The sequence below is a fragment of the Piliocolobus tephrosceles genome, chromosome 11 (assembly GCF_002776525.5).
Source record: "Piliocolobus tephrosceles isolate RC106 chromosome 11, ASM277652v3, whole genome shotgun sequence".
Taxonomy (NCBI): Eukaryota; Metazoa; Chordata; class Mammalia; order Primates; family Cercopithecidae; genus Piliocolobus; species Piliocolobus tephrosceles.
In genome coordinates, this window is record NC_045444.1 from 57,677,842 (window position 1) to 57,697,446 (window position 19,605).

At 39.6% G+C, this 19,605-nt stretch overlaps 1 protein-coding gene across 2 annotated transcripts in view; it reads right to left on the reverse strand.

Moving 5' to 3' along the window:
• Positions 1–399: 399 nt before the first annotated feature.
• SLC25A12 (solute carrier family 25 member 12) overlaps positions 400–19,605 on the reverse strand; it is a 120,495-nt gene continuing 101,289 nt past the window's right edge. The window contains exons 14-19 of one of the 2 annotated variants that reach the window (XR_002725172.1): positions 9,655–9,795; positions 7,491–7,629; positions 3,822–3,980; positions 3,604–3,694; positions 2,498–2,622; positions 1,373–1,507 (exon numbers count right to left, since the gene is read on the reverse strand). Coding sequence is in view for 1 of the 2 variants with exons in the window: in XM_023185930.1 (XP_023041698.1) it covers positions 1,306–1,507; positions 3,604–3,694; positions 3,822–3,980; positions 7,491–7,629; positions 9,655–9,795 (732 nt within the window). In the remaining variant the exon portion in view is untranslated. Of the gene's footprint in view, positions 1,508–2,497; positions 2,623–3,603; positions 3,695–3,821; positions 3,981–7,490; positions 7,630–9,654; positions 9,796–19,605 lie in introns of both variants that reach the window. The other variant, XM_023185930.1, reaches the window with a different exon arrangement.

Here is a 19,605-nt window from a genome sequence, read left to right on the forward strand (position 1 = left end):
CGAGGTGGCGGGCGCCTGTAGTCCCAGCTACTTGGGAGGCTGAGGCAGGAGAATGGCGTAAACCCGGGAGGCGGAGCTTGCAGTGAGCTGAGATCCGGCCACCGCACTCCAGCCCGGGCGACAGAGCAAGACTCCGTCTCAAAAAAAAAAAAAAAAGAACAGTTTGCATTTGGATTCTAAAGTAAGAACCTAGACCCCACTAAATCACCATATAGAGCCTTTCTTCTCTTTCTTCTTCCCTCCCTTCACTCTACGCTAGCCCTTTCTAAAACTAATTTTTCTATTTTCTATAAAGGTGGAAGAAAGGGCGAACCTGATCATGAGTTTTCTGGAATCAGTAGTCAATCAGAACAAAAAGCATTATCAGTATATTTACGAAGAAAAATCAAACTACATGTATACATTTTGGTGTGCATTTTATTTTTGACTGGAATCATATCCATATGAAGGAAAATTGTGGAAGTATCCTTTACTCTTTTGAAAGCTTGGCCTTTGCCTTGCTGTGTCAAAGGAAAGCAAAACTAAGCCAGTAATGATGGAGATGTCCCTGTTTCTATATGCACACTGACAGGAGAGGAGCTGTCTAGGAAATGCTTTTTGATTGATGAACACAGGAGGGTCTACACACACATTAAATACAAATGGAAACATATCAGCACACACAAGTCATTAGCCTGGTCCTCTGGCATCCACTGGCATGTATCTTTCCAAAGTATCACTTATTCAATGGTATCAGCACTATGTCTCATTATGCCTTTTATCAGCAAATACCTTTTTATTCCAGAATGGAAAACAAACTAGGAATTAAATACATCCAATATTGATGCTTTATTTTCATAAGTCACCAATAAGAGAATGAATTTAATTTTAATACATTTATTTTTGTGTGATTCTTAATAAAACACTTTCAAAACATTCTGTACATTTCAAGCCACTCAGAACCGCATTACATTTCTACAAATGTGATTTGTTGGGATGAGGTGCCAAGATGTCTCTGTACAAAGATGTACAATATGTACAATCACTGTAAGTGCAAGCTGTGCAAAGCAGAGTCTAGAACACTAATTCATGCCAAGGCTTACAAAAACATTTCGACACATAAGACTAAAGCTTGAAACAGCATTGTGGTTTTTTCCCTGGGCAAATGATTATTTTATAAACAAGTATATGTATATGTCATATAGAAAGAATAGTTTGACTCCTCAGCTCAGTCAGCACCATGCAGCTGACTGGATACATTACAGGGCTGCTCTCCTAGGCCTCTTTCTTCAAGGTGCCATTTTGCCACACTCAACAGTTGTCTCATCACTGAGTGGCTGCCACTGCTGCCTTTGGCTGAACCACAGCAACACTAGGAGACTTAAATTTGGGGAGATAAAGGCCAAATTTGTTTTCGATGCCTGCAAACGTGGCTGTGGCAAGTCTGTATCCACCGATGTGATCAGGGTTGGCAGGAGGAAGGTCTGCAATGCGTGACTTAGGCGTTGGTTCTGAACCAGCGGGTTTGCTGTTGACAGAAAAAAAGCCAATGGTTAGCATGCTGAAGGTGGATGAGGGCAGCTTACAGCTGGACATTTTCGGTTTGACCCATGTGCCACAAAGAAGAGTGTCTGTCTCAACTATTTCCATGGCACCTGTGCTGCATGACTAGAAACCACAGTCATGATTTATGGCTGCTTTGACAGCAACTTATCTACATATTTGATTTACAAGAGAAATGGCCTTATTTCCAACACTAGTATACATATATAAACAGATCCATAGAAAAAAAGTCAGAAGAAAAGACATTCAAATATGAAGACTCTCTGGGAAGTAGGATTATGGATGATTTTTTTCTTTTTTCTCTTTGTAAAGATGGGGTCTTGCTATGTTGCCAAAGCTGGTTTCGAACTTCTGGTCTAAGCAATCCTTTTGCCTTGGCCTCCCAGAGCACTGGGAGGTGTGAGCCACCACACCCAGGCTGGTTTCTTCTTTTATGCTTTATGGTTTTCCAAATTTTCTGCACTTGGCATATATGAAAGTAATTTTTAAAGTATATATTTTTCTTTTGACTCATAAAGATTATCAATTAAATTATTTAAAGAGAAATAGGCAGGGCACGGTGGCTGACGCCTATAATCTCAGCACTTTGGGAGGCCAAGGCAGGTGGATCACGAGGTCAGGAGATAGAAGCTATCCTGGCTAACACGGTGAAACTGTCTCTACTAAAACTATTTTTAAAAAATCAGCCAGGCGCGGTGGCATGTGCCTATAGTCCCAGCTACTCGGGAGGCTGAAGCAGGAGAATCACTTGAACCTGGGAGGTGGAGGGTGCAGTGAGCCGAGATCGCACCACTGCACTCCAGCCTGGGCGACAGAGCGAGACTCAGGAAAAAAAAAAAAAAAAGAGAGAGAGAGAGAGAAATAAATAGCTTTAGTTCTTTTACAGAAGATGAAAGCATGGAAAAGCCTGAAGCTTCACATTTCTACAATGCAACTGTAAGACTACTGTTCTCACTTTTTTTGCATAGGTCCCTCCACTTGGTTCAACAGCTGATTCCGTATATGGCCTTTGGGCACAGAGGAGTTCACAGGCTTCTGATGTGAGGACTCAGGAACGGTACTTGGTCTTCTGCTGAAAAGCTAATAATTGCTTGCTTTGGGTACAACTTCCCCACCCAGAAAATTCAACTAATAATTCCTCTTCTCAGTGCAAGCTTCAAGTGATAAACTTTTAGAAGCCCAATTTCTGGCCTACAGCTCACTAGTGATTATATCCATGGGCAAAATCTCTCTTCAAGCCTATTGGTTTTTCCAGTAAATTAGCTTCCAGAACATCTACACCTAACTAATAATAAGTTGTGGTGAATAATGAAGTACCAGAGATGCAAAAAGGCTTGGGACTTTTAAAGAAAATGCACAAAAGTGTTACTGGTATACATTTACATTACTTCTGTGAAAGGGCCATATAATAAAATCCACATAATGAGAACGCCATGAAGTTCAGTATTTGCTTACATGAAAAAAGACAATTATTTACACAGCATTTTAATCTGCTGCCTCCTGGCTAGGCACGGTAGCTCATGCCTATAATCCCAGCACTTTGGGAGGCTAAGGCTGGTGGAGTTCGAAACCAGCCTGGGCAACACAGCAAGATCCCATCTCTATAAAAAAGTACAAAAATTAGCTGGGTGTGGTGGCATGCCTTTGTGGTCCCAGCTACTCGGGAGGCTGAGGGTGGGAGGATCACTTGAGCCCGGGAGGTTGAGGCTACAGTGAACCAAGATCATGCCACTGCACTCCAGCCTGGGCAACAGAGGATATCCTATCTTTTTAAAAAAATTTGCTGCTTCCCTAAAATCCCCCAATAGCTGCTTAATATTACGTATGATGTCACTCTGTCACGGTTTTACTCGCTTAACACAAATGCCTCTTAAGCTCACTGTTTTAAATGCATTGGTCTTGTCATTTATTGGTCTTATCATTTATTCTGATAAGACAGAACTTATTAAAGGTTCTGTCTTATCAGTTTTCTAAGAGTTGCAACAATGCCTCTGTAGACAGAGCAAACATTTGTTTTGGTTTTAGTGATTTCTTTGTAAAGGAGTTGAGCAGCTGACTTACAGGCCTCCAAAATCAATGTAAAACCACCGCTGGAGAAGTTCATAAGTGACCAAGGTAACACCAAACTGGGGAGAGGATCGAAACACTCGAGCTGAAAAAGAGAAGCAGGGGCAGGGGAGACTTAAAGCCAGAACAAATGTGGTAAAGACAGCCACTGAGTTACAGGGGAGGATGCTAGAGCCAGCCAGCTATTCTGTATGGCTCCAGCCCCTGCCTACCTGCAGTCCCTTTCCAAAATGCTGAGGGCCCTTCTTCCCGGAGAATCTTCCTGAAACAGTCGATGACACCACTGTATGTCGTCTGGCCAGCACGGGCAGCCACCTGCAGTCTTGTCTTGATGACATCAGCAGGGGTCACCAGAGATGCAGCTGGGACACCTTTCAGAAGAAAACTACATTTAATTTATCTAGAGTACCTTATAAAAGATAGGAATACTGCTAACATCTACTATAGAGTCTGCAACTTCAATCACTTGAGTGGAACTCAAAACCCTTTAAATAGATGTCTGGCCGCTAATGGGAAAAGGACATAGAAGCCTATTAGCTGTTTCAGTGTAATCAGTGGAAAATTATTTTTTTTTCCTGAATTAAAAAAAAAAAATCACTCTACATTGCATGATCCCAAATAACTGTGAAAGGAAAAAAAAAGTAGCAATATTAATAAGACAATTCCCAAGTGTTCTCTTTCAGTTTCAATTATTTTACCTCCCTTTTTTAAAAATAAGATACAAGTATTTTTTATGTATAAAAAAAGGATAATGTCATTTTAGTGAGTCACTAAATGTATCTGACACCAAACTACTGTTTTTCCTGATTCTTGTTAACTGTAGCGTGGGAGGTGAATATCAATACTCATAATCACTCGCTTGTTTGAAGGGCTACCTTGAGAGTTAACTGTGACTCCTTTCAGACATGCTTACATGACAAAAGTCATTACAACTGGAGCGAGAGGTGGCCAGGCAGTCAGTTAAGAAACAACAGGGGAGCTGGTCAGGGAAAGGCCCCTGTGCCCGAGCTCTCTGGGGTCATGTTGAGATTGATCAGCAGCAGGACACAGAAGACGGATTTCACAACCACACCTTTTACTTATAAAATAAAACGGAGAGCAAAGGAGCAAAATAATCTTCCCCAGGGGAAAGAAATTCAATTTGGCCTGAATATCACTGTATCCTCACTAGGCAGATAGAGCTGGCAGCCTCGTAGGGGGTTCTGCTAGAGAAGAATGCAAATACCTCCCCTTGGCATGGTCTTGCACCCTATTCAGATGAAACTAGGTAAACTGCCTGCCTTTGGAGGCAGACTTTTGAATGTTCTCAGTTCCTGCTAGCAAATCTTGACTGGTAAAAATTAGAAAAAATAATTTCATTCTGAAAACTGACATCAAATGTCTATGGGGAAAAAGTTGGTGCTGACAGTTCCATGGAAATATTTAGTTGGTTCAGTCAAGGTTCAGTCAACCACTGGCAAACGCCTGTCCACAGTTAGACTCTTCTTCTCTGGCTGTTTTTCGTTGTTGATTGGAAAGCACAAGGAAAAGCCTGGAAGGCAAATGTTGTCCCCATTTAAAAGTAGGAGACTGGGCCAAGTGTGGTGGTTCACGCTTGTAATCCTAGCACTTTGGAAGGCCAAGATGGGTGGATTACCTGAGGTCAGGAGTTTGAGACCTTACATGTACAGCCTGACTTTTTTTTTTTTTTTTTTTTTTGAGACGGAGTCTCACTCTGTCACCCAGGCTGGAGTGCAGTGGCGTGATCTCGGCTCACTGCAAGCTCCGCCTCTCAGGTTCACGCCATTCTCCTGCCTCGCCTCCCGAGTAGCTGGGACTACAGGCACCTGCCACCACACCCAGCTAATGTTTTGCATTTTTAGTAGAGACGGGGTCTCAATCTCCTGACCTCGTGATCTGCCCACCTCAGCCTCCCAAAGTGCAGGGATTATAGGCATAAGCCACCACGCCTGGCCTCAGTCTGACTCTTGAGTTAGGAAGGAGCTGACTTGGAAAAGGAGAGAACCAGGTGTCCCTGGCTGCACCAACACTCTGAAAAGACAAAGGAAGGAAGGGGTGCATGTTTGCTCTCTATACAACCAGTAATGAAACATTGCAGAGCTCAGTGTGGCTCTGACCAGCTGTGCTGGCCAACACGGTGAAACCCTGTCTTTATCCAAAATACAAAAATTAGCCAGGCATGGTGGTACACGCCTGTAGTCCCAGCTACTTGGGAGGCTGACGCAGGAGAATCACTTGAACCGGGGAGGCAGAGGTTGCAGTGAGCCAAAATTGTACCACTGCACTCCAGCCTGGGTGACAGAGCAAGACTCCGTCTCACCAAAAAAAAAAAAGTGGGAGACTGTACCAGAAAGGGGCTGCTACACACAACTCACTGCCAAGACTGAGCAGGTAACTTTACTGGCTTTTAAACGCAAAACTTACTGAAATCACCACTGCTAGAGGAGAAAGGACTTGCTGGGCCCCAAGTAAGGGCAGTAAGGTCCCTGGGGCCATTTCTTAATGATCACAAGTCATCCCTGTCTTCACAAGCAAGAACAACAATGTGGTTCATCCCAACACTCTCAGGCCCAAGGGCTCCTGCCACACACCAAGCACAGCACACTCCAGGAGCTGCTCAGGTTGCCCCGATGTTTAGCCAGAGCCTCCAGAGGAGAATGAGCCCAGCAATGAAGAGCCACACAGTGAACATAAGCCTGGCTGGTCAGAGCCACACTGAGCTCTGCAATGGTTCATTACTGGTTGTATCGAGAGCAAACGTGCACCCCTTCCTTCGTCTTTTCAGAGTGTTGGTGCAGCCAAGGACACCTGGTTCTCTCCTTCTATTCCAAGTCAGCTCCTTCCTGACTCAAGAGTCAGGTTGTACCCATGAGGTCAGAAGGAAGCATCTTAGTACCTCCCTGCTCTTACAAGGCTCCTCTTTCAAATGGAATCTCTTCTGTGCCTAATTTGGTATCTTAGATGAGATGAAGGTTTTCCTTCATGTTATTGACATTTATTGAGCACCTATTACTATTACATTGGCCACATAGGAAAGGCAAGGATGAAGAGAATGAAACTCTTGCCCTCAAGAAGCTATTAGCCTAGTACAGAGGATAACACTTATGCAAATACCTATTAATAAAAGACAAACTGTTTTTGTTTTTTTTTTTGTTTTTTTGAGACAAGCTCTCACTCTGTCACCCCGGCTGGAGTACAGTGGTATCATCTCGGCTCACCGCAGCCTTGACCGCCCAGGCTCAGGTGATCCTCCCACCTCAGCCTCCCGGGTAGCTGGGACTACAGGCACGCACCACTACACCTGGCTAATGACAAAGTGTTAAGGGTTAGAAAAAGTATAAAAATTGAGCTCAAGGTGGTTTGCTGAGAGGTACTGCTTACTTTGTCTAACGAGGGCAATGGTAGGAAAAAGAGGGACACCTTCATGACAAAAGCTCAATTTTGGGCCAAACCATGTAGATTCCAATATACAGAGAGAGAAAGTAAGAGCATGCTAGATCTGTGCATAAGCATGAGATACAGCAAAGCAACTGATTTGAGGAAAAACGTTCCCACCTTAATGCTTAGCTTGGCTGTACTCAAGGTTTCAGGGGCACAGGAGACTAAGAAACATGTTAATGATGAAAGCCCAATTTAGATGGGCAGATCTAATTTGGCTCTGAGTTGCTAAGCTGCATTAAGCTGTTTATCCACATTATGCAAATGTAATTAACTCTCATCAGAATTACAGCACATCCCACAAAGGAGAAAAAGTGATATTTAAACTAAGTCAGGTACAAACAATAATCCTTCCAGAAATAAAAAGGGAAAGTACATAGAGATTCTGTACTTTTTAAATAATCGGAGAATTCCTGCAGTTAAAAAAAAAAATTCGTAGTTACCTGCCATGGCTCCAGCTGCAAGAAGATTTAAACCTCCCACATGTCCATTTTCATCAGCCAGAAGTAGTTTGCAATGAGCATAAACAGGAAAATAGATTGCAGAGAAGGGAATGTCTCGGAGGAAACACGCTTTGGCACCCTGTCACACAGTGAGGAAATAGTGCAAAACAGTGTGAAACTGAGTATGAATGCCCAAATGGGATCCATGTGACATTTTTCAGTGACAAGCCTGAGGTGTCCCTCAGTGACAAACCTGAGGTGTCCCTCAAACAGCATTAGAACTGATGTGCAAGGGAAATGGGGGAGGCAGGAGATGAGTGGGGAATAAGGAAATCCGTATATCTCAAAGCTTGTGAAAGCATGGTGAATCCTGCAGTCCTAGAGTTAATAACTGGGTAATGATACTATCTGAAAACTAAGAACTTTCTGGCATTTTTTATATAGATTCAGGGTTTTTAAAATCAATTAATCTCTTACTATGGTAAAAACACACAAGATCTACCCTCTTAAATTTTTACATCAGGTGAGAGTCCCCGCAGTGCCAGGTAAAAAGCTAGAGGCAGTGGTGAAGGAAGGTAACTACTCTAGAGCAGGGGGAAAAGAAACCCAAATCTTTCCTCCTCATTCCCCATGTCCTAAATAGCAGACAAAATATTTTAGCAGCAGATTTCCACAGGAGTAGAAGCTACCCAGGGGCAGCTTGTCCCAATGACTGAGGTCTCAAAGAACACCTCACTCAGCTCTGTCAGAAACCCACACCATTCCACTACCTAGCTAGGCAAACACTCCACCTTGGCGCTTATTTTTTTAATGACTCTGTTTTATTCTTTTTTTTTTTCCTGAGACAGGGTCTCACTATGTTTCCAGGCTGGAGTGTAGTGGCGCTATCACAGCTTGCTGTAGCCTTGACCTTCTGGGCTCAAGTGATCCTCCCACCTCAGCCTCCTGAGTAGCTGGGATGACAGGTGTGCACCACTGTGCCAGCTAATTTTTTTTTTTGTTTAAAGTAGAGACAAGGTCTAGACATTTTGCCCTGGCTGGTTGAACTCCTGGGCTCAAGCAATCCCCCTGCCTCGGCCTCCCAAAGTGCTGGGAGTGCAAGTGTGAGCCAGTGCTCCCAGCCCTGGCTTTTTTTTAAAAAGACAAACTCAAACATTGAAAAAAGAAAAAAATCCAAGGACTCACTAAAGGATAATACAGAGAGAAGCAATATTAATAAATTCATCTCTCAAAGGGAATTCAAAAAGGATGGAAATTGGGACTGGGGAGGAGGAAGCAAAAATGTGTACGAAACTCTCTTGAGACAGGCATCATTGTTTGCTGATCTCCAGAGAACCCTGTAGCTGTGTGATTCCAATCTAGAGAATTTCTAATTTCTAATTTGCAGTTACAGAAACAAATTTACACATTTCTGCAGTGATGGATCTATATCAGATGCTGTGGGAACACAGTTGTCTATGGGGGCTAAATTTACGTATTCCTCTTATACGAGGCAAAGGAATGGAAAGAAATACTCTTCCTTGTTTAAGAAAAATAATAGCTTCTGCTCCATTACATCTGATCCGTAATGATGGGAGTAAGTATGCCTGCAGGGAAGGAATCTGTTGACTGGCATTTTGTTAAAGTACAGTACACTCTGTTGTTGTTGGTTGTTTTTTTTTTTTTCTAAATGGAATTCGTTATTGACAAATCCTACCACTTAACTTCTTAAAGACCTGAATCCTACCAAACTCTACTACTGTTTTACTGTGGTCAAATTATTAAGACAAAGAAAAGCTCCTACTGGGAAGTTAACAATAGAGATAACTCAGTCTGAAAATAAACATAAGACTATTTTGAAGCCCTAAACCAGCCCAAAGAGAGCACCAAGGAAAGTCTTCCCAAACCCCCCAGCAAATGAAAGGCTGTGAGCCTGAGGCCAGTAGGTCTGTGGTGCCGGCCTCCTTGCTGGCAGTTTCACAAAATCCTGAAGATGACAACAGGAGAGGCTGCATGTGTATCCCACAGCCTCTCATATAAGTGTCCTGATTCTTTACTTTTGTTTGATTTTCTACTCCACAGACTACCCTGCTGGACAAGATTGCTTTTCAACTTGGAGGGAAGAAGTCTGGTTTCCACATTCTTTCACATTTTATTGAGTATATTATAACCTAAACCTACCCACCTTATACAGACCAAAAATTCCCAAGTCCCGGAGTACATTCAGGGCGCTGACTCTAGGTCCCGTGGTGATCTCTCCAGCAACTTGCAGACGAATCTTCACTATCTCCAATGGGTTGGTAAAAATGACCTGAGAGCCTCCAGCCTGTAGGCAAGGGAGAAGAGACAGGCAGATTCCACATCAGAGCCCGACTGGCAGCGTAAAAAAGGAAAATCCAGCAAAGCCTCAACATCTTGCTATCTTGAAAAGAAGAAGGTGAAACCTCCTTCCTCATGGGGGAATGACAGTTTGACACTTAGGCCCACCCTGGAGAGGTTCAGAGGGATGGTCTCAAACTCTGTCTCAGATCAATCTACCCCCAGGTTTGTTTCTAGCTGAAATGTCAAGACTATTTCTCAGACCAGTGTTTCCAGGATCACCCCAGCCATATTCAAAATAACAAAACTAATAAACCCATTTGGAAAAAAAAGTAGAGACAGATGTGGCAGCAAGGTAACTCAATGAAAGAAAAAGAGATAGTAGAAGACTGTCATATTTTACAAGCCAGAGCTAAAATTCAGAGTTACAATTATTTTTTTCTTCTTTGTGGTAAGCATTCTTGGCAGCAAACCCACTTGCTTCTGCTTCCTTGGATTGTAGAGCAATTGAAACTACTTTGGTGCCTTAAGTCAGAAGGGGAAAAGTCTCCTCCAGTTCAAATTCTAAAATGTATTATCCTAAGCAAAACTCGGATACAGGTACATGGCTACACCCACACAAAAGGGAAGAATTTAGAAAGATAAATTTCAGTATCATTTCAAGACAAAACCAGAAAAACTCTTCAAGGTAAAGCTGAGAAATGGAACATCTAGTTACCATGAGTACAACACCCTCAAGATCAAAGCCACATTCCATATTCCTGTGGTGAGTGACAGAGATTTGAATTCGGATAATGAGAGTATATTTGCATCTGAAATCTGTTAACTAGTCGAGAAAAAAAAAAAAAGTTTAACAAAAACTTCTACCAACTTCTTTTTTTTGGTTTCTGTAAGACAAGAAAGAAAAAAATGTGTGTGACCATGGATATCTAAAAATAAATAAAATATATATCTCCTTTCATGAAATGAAAAATCCCATTTGTACATCTTCAACTGTAGCTGTTTATATTATGTAATCATAACCATATTCATATAATATTCATAATGATATTCATATCATAATCATTGTATATAATCACACGTGAAATATGAAATCTGGGACACTGTAATTCCACAGGTACAGAAAGATTACAAACAATACCTAAAAATTCACATGCAGCTTTCAATGGCACTTCAGTGCTCAACCTTTGCCCACATTCCTGCTCATTTATCTAAAACCCAAAGCCCTCCCAGACCCACTTCCAAGGGGCAGCAACATGGCTCAGTCCATTTTCCTAATTGCCTTGGGACTATAAATCCCCCAACTACCCCTATTCCAATCCTGACTCCTTAACTCCTTTCAACATTCAAAATTGCCAGCACTGATACTAAATGCCTTCCCTCTTTGTGGACAGCTTATTGTTCTGGATTCCCTAGGGCCTCATTCCCCTTTTTGTCCTTCGAGCAGGGAGGTGCAGCAATTTGCTGTCTCTCTCTCATGGTTTCCTCTAACTCCTCAACTCAACACAATCCAGACCACTGGCACACAGGTCCCCCAACTATGTACTGACCCAATTTTACATGTTCATTTGCCTGCATTTCTCTCTCTTTTAATCTGTTGCACTGCAGGCAGAAGGAAGCACTTTAATGTTTCAATCTAAGCAACCAATACTTTCAAAAGGATTGCTGGGTGAAAAATTATGTTAAAATGATAATCCAACTAATTGCTCCTGTAGCTAGTATTAAAGACCAAATCAATTGAAAAAGTTTACTACTTCCCTGAAATCTCTTGTTTAAATAATGGTTGCAAAGACTATCTTTTGGAAAATGTGCTTTATGTTTTAACTAAAGCAGATTTAAAAATGAATAGAACTGAAAATTTTTATTCTAATTCCCCCAAATTTGCCACTACCAGACAGTGTTAGTCCCTGGGTGGCAAGTGTTAAATGTGGACATTATGTTTAAATAAATACAAAGGTCTTTCATGTTTGTAATCATTAGTAAATTATAACATCCTGCTGGACAGGAGTACTCCAATCCGTGTCCCCCACCTGCACCTCACAGCTGCCTCCTCCCGTTCCTTCTCTCATGCACCCTTTTAGAAATAACTGCCAATTGACTGAGATTTATACTCCTTTAACAATGCTTCAAATTTTTTGAAGTATACAAGTAACAGGCTTTCTACTGAAACTACAAAAATGGTACAATAAAGAGAAATAATTGATGTTTTATTCACTCTGTCACCCAGGCTGGAGTGCAGTGGCAGGATCAGCTCACTGCAACCTCAACCTCCCCAGGTTCAGGCGATCTTCTCACCTCAGCTTCCCGAGTAGCTGGGACTACAAGCGTGCACCACCACGCTCAGCTAATTTTTGTATTTTTTGTAGAGATGGGAGTCTTACCATGTTGCCCCAGCTGATCTCGAACTCCTAGGCTCAAGCGATCCACTTGCCTTGGCCTTCCAAAGTGCTAAGATTACAGGCGTGAGCCACTGCGCCCAGGTGTGACTACATTTTAAAAATACATACACCTTAATTGCTGTATGATTTGAAGATTAGTTACCTAGCACTCATACCAGATCCCAACAATGCACAGGACATAACCACAAAACTCAACTGATGTGCATTTATAAACACATATAATCTGGCAAGTAAGAGTGCAAACAATGACACTATAGCAAGGCACACATCTATAAGTTTGTTTCATGCCTATGTTTGAAGGAGGAACACTTCTAACAATTACATCATTTGTATATGCTTTAAACACTAACATACACGCCAAGTGCAATGACACATGCCTGTAGTCCCAGCTGCTCAAGAGACTGAGGCAGGAGGATTATTTGAGCCCAGGAGTTCAAGGCCAGCCTGGGCAATGGAGTAAGACCCCTACCTCTTAAATTTGTTTAGTAATTAGTATACATTTTTAAAACCTCATGATAGGCCTAGGAACATAAGGCAAATACTTTCCAGAAACGCTGAATAATTTTAGCAAAGATAAAGACTGCAAAAACCGCAGTTACTTTTGTACCAACATAATAGTTTGTCTAAAACTCTGTATGTTTATAATGCTTAAAGGGAAACATACATGGCAAATATGCACTGTTCTTTTTCAAATTCTGAGGTTAATCACTCTGTCTCTGTCTCTCCTACATATTAAATTGGGGATAGGGAAGGGGGAGTAAAATCTGAGATTAGTTCAATTATACTGGTAAGAAATCAAGCAACACAGAATGAGGGACTATGATGTTATCAAACTATTGAACTGGGTGTTTCCTCTCTGAGAAACAAATACAGAGAATAGCATATTTCTTCCAAGACTCTATTGATTATAAATGATATCATTAATAACAGCTTTCCAAAGGGGAAAGCCACTGCTTGCAGTAAATATAATCTTTAATATATAGAATTCCATAAATATAGTAACTTTTCAATAAAAAATAGTACCTGTATTTCTACAAATATGCTAACATTTGCTATTTTTAATAGCAAAATTGAACAGGAAGAAATTCAAATTCCCAATAAAACAGCCAAGTAGATACAATTTTATGCTGTTAATTGGGCAATATGATTTGATAATAAAATCATGCCAAATGACAAAAACAGAACATAAGATATTAGGTACACATTTGATCATAAATATGTCAAAATTTACCTAAGTTTCTCAAAATCAAAGTGGCTTAAAGATTAAAACATTGATTGCCTCCTGGAAAAAGAAACTGAATAGTTGGGAGAAATAATTTTCATAGCATACTCTATTGTACCTTTTAAATTTCAAAACATATGAATGTATTAACTATTGAACAACAACAAGAAACAGACCTGGTCTTAGAAACAATGGCTTCTTTATAGACTAAGTCTTCTCTCACAAATTCTTCTTCATGGTAAATTTGGTAATTTGGCAAATATATTTTTTAAACTAGTTGGCATTAGTTACTGTGGACCTAAGGTTTTTAAAAAAGCTTATTATATATGAACATCAAAAAACCTAACCAAATATAGCTAGTGATCTGAAATAATCAATGCTAAGATATATAAAATTTTAAATTAAACCACAATGATACACAGCTACATAAATTTAAATGGACATTGCTAAATTTGACATCCTGCTGCTTCTTTTACTAATGCTTTTATTAGATAACATACCATTCAATACCAAACCTTTGCTGAATTTTTTTCACTCATGAAATCACCAAATTTAGCTTCTAATTCTCTAATTGCTTAAATTTCCCTCATTAAATTTGCAGCTTATTTTTTAAAAGAGATACAAGCATTAATATTAAAACAGACTTAGATGCTTTCTATTTTTCAGTGTTCTGTTGTCATTTCTTTGTTCTAGAACTGAGTTTAAAAGTTACATAAAAGGGAACAAATCTCATTTTGAATGAGGGTTACCCATATATAACAGAAATGGAAAGAATAAAAAACTTCCATTTAATCTTATATGATTTTTTTAATGAGAAAATAACTAAAGCTGACAGCAAAAGTTAGTGGGGAAAAGGATGTAATTTTGAGATATCACCATGCTTCCACAGTGCCTAAGGCCGAGGGGCTATACACAGGATTAGGCCTATTCAACCTTCTGCCCTCTCAATCCTACCCCCGGGGCAAGGTTCACAAAGAGGTTGGAGACTGGGCCCTGTTTGTGCCAAGTCCTTTGTTTATTTCCTTCTTTGATCTGTTGTCTCCTATAGATTGAAATGATTTCCCTCCAACCACAAAATATCCAATCTAAGCAACTCATTATAAAGTCTTCCCTTATAGAGACTGATGAAAATCTAACTTCAATTTATTTAAGGTCACATCAACTCCAGATGAACACCATTGTGCACATAAAATAACCAGATAAACAATAAAAGTCACAGAACTAGGTGTCACTAGGACTGACTCAAGAGGAACAGGAACAGACAGTGAGTCAGCCTCGCACACCACCAACCATTCATATTTTTGTAAAGCAATAGAAAATGCTATGGTTCTTTCTAAAATAGGATAGTGATAGCTTAAAAGAAATAAATTGCAATGTGCTCATTGCTGAGTGATGATATATGCCAGGGTGTTATGAATTAACATTACATATACCCCTAACTAGGGTAAGGGAAGTGCTATGATCTGAATGTTGGTGTTTCCCCCAATTCATATGTTGGAACTAATATCCAACATTATAGTATTAAGAAGTAGGGCCTTTTGGGAGGTGATTAAGTCATGACGGTTCTGCCCTAGTGAATGGGATTAGTGCCCTTATACATGAGGTTGAAGGGAGCTGCCTTGTCGCTCCTACCATACGAGCACACAGCACCAAGGTGCCATCTTGGAAGCAGAGAGCAAGCCCTCCCTCACCAGACGCTGAATCTGCTGGCACCTTGATCTTGAACTTCCGGCCTCCAGAACTGTGAGCAATAAATTTCTGTTGTTTATAAATTACTCAGTTGAAGGTATTTTTTAATAGCAGCCACAATTAACTAAGACAGCAAGAATGAAAATCCCTGTGTACCTATCATAAGCCACTTTTGACATAAATATCTAAGGATTTTTAACTTGTATGCATATCTATATGTATTCACATTAAGTATGTAGGCATAAAGTTGGACCACACTAATTCCTGGGGATGGGAGGTGGAGGAGCTGTTTCCAAAATACTCTTTAGAGATATACAAGCTCGGCTTGCTGAGGAAGACATAGAATTCTTCATCATAAGGAGCTGGCTAGTTACAGATCCTGGACCCCAGGATTAGTAACTGCTCCACCTAACATGTGGGCTTTTTGCTTTATCGATATGAAGGAAGGGTGTGTGTATGCAGTGTGGGCACACACATGCTTAAGCTGAGAAAAAGCATGGGAGAATTGAAAGATTCTAGGTTTGGAAGACTACTGACCTAGATTGTCATAGATTTTGCATTCAGCATAACCATTCCATTCCCACAACCGTGCTATCTGCCTCACAGAGGTCTTGTGCACTACTAACTCATGTGAGAGCACTATGCAGACTGAAAGCAAAACACAAAGGGAAAGAATATGTTCTCCAGAAAGTGTGTTCTCCAGAAAGTGTGTTTGCATAGGGTTGTGGAAATTCACCTGCAACATCAGCACTTTGCTGAGCAATAAGTTTTGAGTTTCATGACTTCCATCCACTCAGGAGTATATACTCTCTGAAAGAGGTAATGCAGTCAGCTAGGTAAGTTTATTGCTAATCTCTGATTTGAGTTTAACAATTAAAAAAGAACAGGTACTTACCAAAGAGACCATTAGAAAGTACATATAGGTTAGTCCATTTAGATTTTTTTAATATTCTGTTTTGTTAATTTGGAAAGACATTTAAATTTATTCTCACTTAAGTTTCTGGATCTATCCAAAAAACTACGTAATTACTTTTTCTTTAAAAACTACTACAAACATCATTAATAAACGTAATAAACAAGTCATAGACTGGCAAAAAAATATCCACAACACATCTGTTTGACAAAGGGCTATATCCATGACATATAAACAACTTCTACAAATAGTAAAAAATATGAAACCTAATAAAATGTAGGCAAAAGACTTGAACAGATACTTCACACACACACACACACACACACACACACACACACACACGAATAGCCAATAAACACATGAAAAGATAATCAACATCTTTAGGAATCAGGAATATGCAAATTTAAACCACAATAAGAACTATTTCACATACCTACAATGATTACTATCAAAAGCACTACAGCTATCAAACATCAGTGAGGATGTGGAGCAACTGGAATACTTGTATACTGCTGAGGAGACTATAAAATGATCCACCCACTTCTAAGAACTAACTGGTAGTTTATTTTAAATTGAATGTACATTGACTATATTTTACTCTTAGATACCCAAGAAAAATGAAAATATAGGTTGACAAAAAGATTTGTACAAGAATGTTTATAGCAAACTTATTTGTAACAGACAAAAACTCAAACATCTATCGATAGAAAAATGGATAAACTGTGGTAAATTTGTACAATGAAATACTACTCAGCAAAATGTAAAACAAACACAAACCTGATACCCACACAAGGATGACTCTCTGAAAACATGTTAAACAAAAGAAGCCAGCCATGAAAGAATGCATCTTGTGCACTCCATTTACATGAAATCCAAGAACAACAAACCTTGAGACAGAAATCAGAAGTGTGGTTGCATGGAGTAAGGGAGAAGGGACTGACTGGAAAGAGGCATGAATGAATTTTCTGGGGTGAAATGTTCATTATCTTAGGTGGTGATTACATGGGTGTATACAATTGTCAAAACTCATTGAGCTGAATACCTAAAATCTGTTCCTTTTAAAAATGGCAATTATACCTAAAAAAAAACCAAATATATAAATATGTCATATTCATATATTTATTAAAGGAAGGAAGGAAAGAAGCAAGAAAGTCACTATAAAGTGGAATAGGGTCATCTAGATTTATTTTGACACAAATCAATGCTTTGATTCCCCCAAGAGGACATTATAGAATAAAAGGACTTGGTCTAAAAAAAATCAGAATACTTGGGTTCACATGAAACCTCCAGCATATATTAGCTGTGTAAATTGGGTAAGAGAGTTAGCCTTTCTGGACTTCTGTTTCTCATATACCTATTTTACAGAGGGTGACAATAATGCATAATAATGTACTTTGAAAATTCTAGGTTGACGTTAAGGTACTATTTTTGCCCACAACAGATATCATAATCAAACATTCAATTATATTTGTGTCTTCTAATAAACATACATTTGTACATATAAATGTTACATATAAACATATATATACAGGTGGTCCCCAACTTAACAATGATACAATTTATGGTTTTTTGACTTTACGATGGTGCAAAAGCAATATGCATTCAGTAGAAACAATACTTGAAGTACCCATAAAGCCTTTCTGTTTTTCACTTTCAGTACAGTATTCAACAAATTACATGAGATATCCAATACTGTATTATAAAACAGGCTGTGTGCTTTATGATTTTGCCCAATTACAGGCTAACATAAGTGTTCTGAGCATGTTTTAGGTATGATAGGCTAAGCTATGACATTCAGTAGGCTAGGTGGATTAAGTGCATTGTTGACCTAAAAATTTCCAACTCATGATAGGTTTATTACAATGTAACCTCATTGTAAGTCAAGGAGCATCTGGGTGTGGGGGTATGTGTGTGTGTAGAGAAAGATAGAGATTTTCTAACAGAAAAATATATGGTCTGATAAGAATGGTTTACCTATGAGAACAAGAGGAAAAATTATTTAAAACCTATTGTTACATATTTAATACTCATACAACACTCAACATTCATAAGAGATATTTACTGAGCAACTGTATACACACACATACAATCTTACCCCATCTCCACCTAAAGAAAGGTCAAGCAATTTTTTAAAATAATAATTATTATTATTTGTAGAGATGGGGGTCCCACTATGTTGCACAAGCTGGCCTTGAACTCCTGGGCTCAAGCCATCTTCCCACCTCAGCCTTCCCAAGTGCGGAGGTTACAGCCGTGAGCTACCACACTTAGCCAAGGTCAGGCAATTTAACCTAGAGGTCAATTTATAGATACTACAAACAAAAAAACAAACAGAAAACCTATTGGGATAGAATATCTAAGTTATCATAAATTCTGAACTAGTAAGTTTTTTGAGAAGATTTTGATGTAGATATAAAACAAAAGTTTGGTTAATGTTCACAATGAGATTTAAAGATCTGAAAATGGGCCGGGTGTGGTGGCTCATGCCTGTAATACTGGCACTTTGGGGGGCCGAGGCAGGCGGATCACGAGGTCAGGAGATGGAGACCATCCTGGCTAACACGGTGAAACCCCGTCTCTACTAAAAATACAAAAAATTAGCCAGGTTTGGTGGCACGTGCCTGTAGTCCCAGCTACTCAGGAGGCTGAGGCCGGAGAATCGCTTGAACCTGGGAGGCGGAGCTTGCAGTGAGCCGAGATCATGCCACTGCACTCCAGCCTGGGCAACAGAGCAAGACTCCGTCTCAAAAAAATAAAAATCTGAAAATGCACAATCTGTTTATACTGCTATTCCCAAAGGTTATATACTACTTCTAAAACAAGACATTCCACTGTGACTCCCTCTTTCCTGTGGTAAGTGAGAGTTGCTTGCATTTCCAATCAGGAAGTCAGAGTCAACAAAACTTCCATCTGGTTTTAAAAAGTGTGTGTGTATGTATGTGTGTGTATATGCACGTGCACACATGTCTATGCACAAGAGCACGCACACATGCATATGAAAACATTAGAAGGAAATACACCAAAACATTAGTAATCAAAAATAAAACAAAACTGACATTTAGTAATATCTCTGTTCAGGCAAAAAAAAAAAAAAAAAAACCTAAAAAACTAAGGCTTAAAAATCGGAAAAGACCTAGATATAAAAGCTAAAACTATAAAACTCTGAAAAGAAAGAAAGGAGGCATACATATAAAGTCAATTTCTATATACCAGAAAAAAAAAAAAAAGGCATACATCTTCATGATCTTGGATTAATGATTTCTTAGATATAACACCAAAAGCACAAACAACAAAAGAAAAAATACATTAAATGAACTTCATTAAAGCCCAGTTCTTCAAAAGACACCATCAAGAAAGTAAAAAAATATCTGAAAAGGGACTCACATCTAGAATATATAAAGAACTCTGTAACCCAAAACACAATCCAATTTAAAAATAGGCAAAAATTCTGAATAGACATTTTTTCAAAGAAGATATACAAGTGGCCAATATGCACACAAAAAGATGCTCAACATTGTCAGTCATTAGACCACAATAAGGTATCACTTTTCACCCAGTAAGATGGCTATAAAATTTCTCTCTCATCTATAGGGA